The sequence below is a fragment of the Oryctolagus cuniculus genome, chromosome 16, assembly GCF_051225735.1.
Source record: "Oryctolagus cuniculus isolate XC-2025 breed Fujian yellow rabbit chromosome 16, ASM5122573v1, whole genome shotgun sequence".
Classification (NCBI taxonomy): domain Eukaryota; kingdom Metazoa; phylum Chordata; class Mammalia; order Lagomorpha; family Leporidae; genus Oryctolagus; species Oryctolagus cuniculus.
Window position 1 is genome coordinate 16,757,866 of NC_142882.1, and position 1,821 is coordinate 16,759,686.

General features: G+C 45.6%; 1 protein-coding gene across 1 annotated transcript; it reads right to left on the minus strand.

The window, feature by feature from the left end:
* Positions 1-629: 629 nt before the first annotated feature.
* On the minus strand, positions 630-1,610 carry LOC100347449 (olfactory receptor 7E24-like). Its single transcript, XM_002722907.5, has one exon. The coding sequence runs from the start codon at positions 1,608-1,610 to the stop codon at positions 630-632; it is 981 nt and encodes a 326-aa protein (XP_002722953.5).
* Positions 1,611-1,821: the final 211 nt, after the last annotated feature.

A 1,821-nucleotide genomic window follows, 5' to 3' on the forward strand; every position in this document is an offset into this window, starting at 1 on the left:
CAAGACTTGAACCAGCACCCATATGGGGTGCTAGTACTGCTGGCAGAGGCTTAACCTCCTACACAACTGCACTGCCCCCTTGTGTACATTTTTAAGTACTCCCATCACAGCTCATCCTTTACCTTTTGCCCCATGACATGATGTATTCATCAGTCAAGAAACAGAAACAAATCCAGTTATCTTAATGGAGAGAATGGGATATGGGCAATGGGTCCAATAGTTACTGCAGGACAAAGGCAAAGAGGGAAAAATGAGTGAACAGAAATGGGAACTGAAGGGGGTCTCTCAAACACTGAGGCCTGAGTGGGGAGAGAAGAGAAATGCACCACACTTCCGATGTAGTTAAGGTTAGTGACCATGAGTGAGGTTTTATTAAAGAAAGGTAGAAAGTAGAGTAGTGATTTTAAGAGCTCCAACCTGGGGCCTGCAGAGTGACACAGCCGGTTAAAGACCCAGACTACAGCGCTAGCATCCCATATGTTGAGAGGAATGGTTGTGGAAAGAGAAGCCCAAAAGACATGGAGATGATGATAGATGCCTTCACATGCTGTGACCTGATGACTGATTCAGTACTTCTTGGAGCTGCCCATTTCAATTCTAAGAGCACAAGGATGGCAAGGGCAGTGAGATTAGCTTATTCTGTTGACAGTTCTCTGCAGAGCTCTCTTGATGTCCCTGTTCCTCAGGCTGTAGATGAAGGGGTTCAACATAGGGGTGACCATGGTGTACATCAGTGAGGCCACAGCACTCTTTCTGGAAGAGGTGGAGAAGGATGCACGGAGATAGACGCCTAAACCTGATCCATAAAATAAGCAAACGACCAACAGGTGGGAGCCACAGGTGGAGAAGGCTTTGTACTTCCCATCTGGGGATGGGACTCTCAGAATGGAGGACACGATTTTATAGTAAGAGAAGAGGATCCCTGAGATAGGGAAAAACCCAAATGTGATACCAATAAGATATATGACAATGTCATGGTTGAAGGTGTCATCACATGTAAGATTGAGAAGCTGAGAAGGGTCACAAAAGAAATTAGAAATTTCAACTGCCTTGAAGCAGGTAACTGGTAATAATATCAAGTTGTGCAGCAAGGAATCAAAAAGACTGGCCACAAAAGACACTGTAACCAAGAAGCCACAACGGCAGGGGTTCATGATGACCTGGTAATGCAGTGGGTGACAGATGGCGACAAACCGGTCATAGGCCATCACGGTCAGAAGCAAATAATCCATGCTTCCACAGATAATAGAGAGAGACATCTGTGTCAGGCAGCCCATATAGGAGATGACTGTGCTGTGAGTGTGGATGTCCACAATCATCTTGGGAACCGTGGTGGAGGTGAAACCCACATCAGCCAAGGACAGGTTGCAGAGGAAGAAGTACATGGGGGTGTGCAGGTGGGTGTCAGAGATGATGAGCAGGATGATGAGCAGGTTCCCGAGCACCGTGACCAGGTACATGGACAGGAACAGCCCAAACAGGAGGGACTGCAGGGTTGGATCCTCTGAGAAGCCCACGAGATGGAATTCTAGGACACGCGTCAGATTTTGTGTTTCAACAGAGGCTGTGCTCCTTCTGGAAAAGAAGATAGGGATGGAAAAAGGAGACATGGGCACATAGTGTTTGCATACAGTTACTCTGTATATAGTTTTCATTCAGCTAGTCATGGGTATAACATAAGGGTAACTCTAAAGTCCATAGAATAAATAAAATAAAAAGAATGGCTTTTGGCGGAACTGAAAAGTGTTAGGAAACCCAGAACATTCGAACTACCTAGTCCATGAACACAGTCAAATGCAAGCTAGACATTTTTTTATTTGA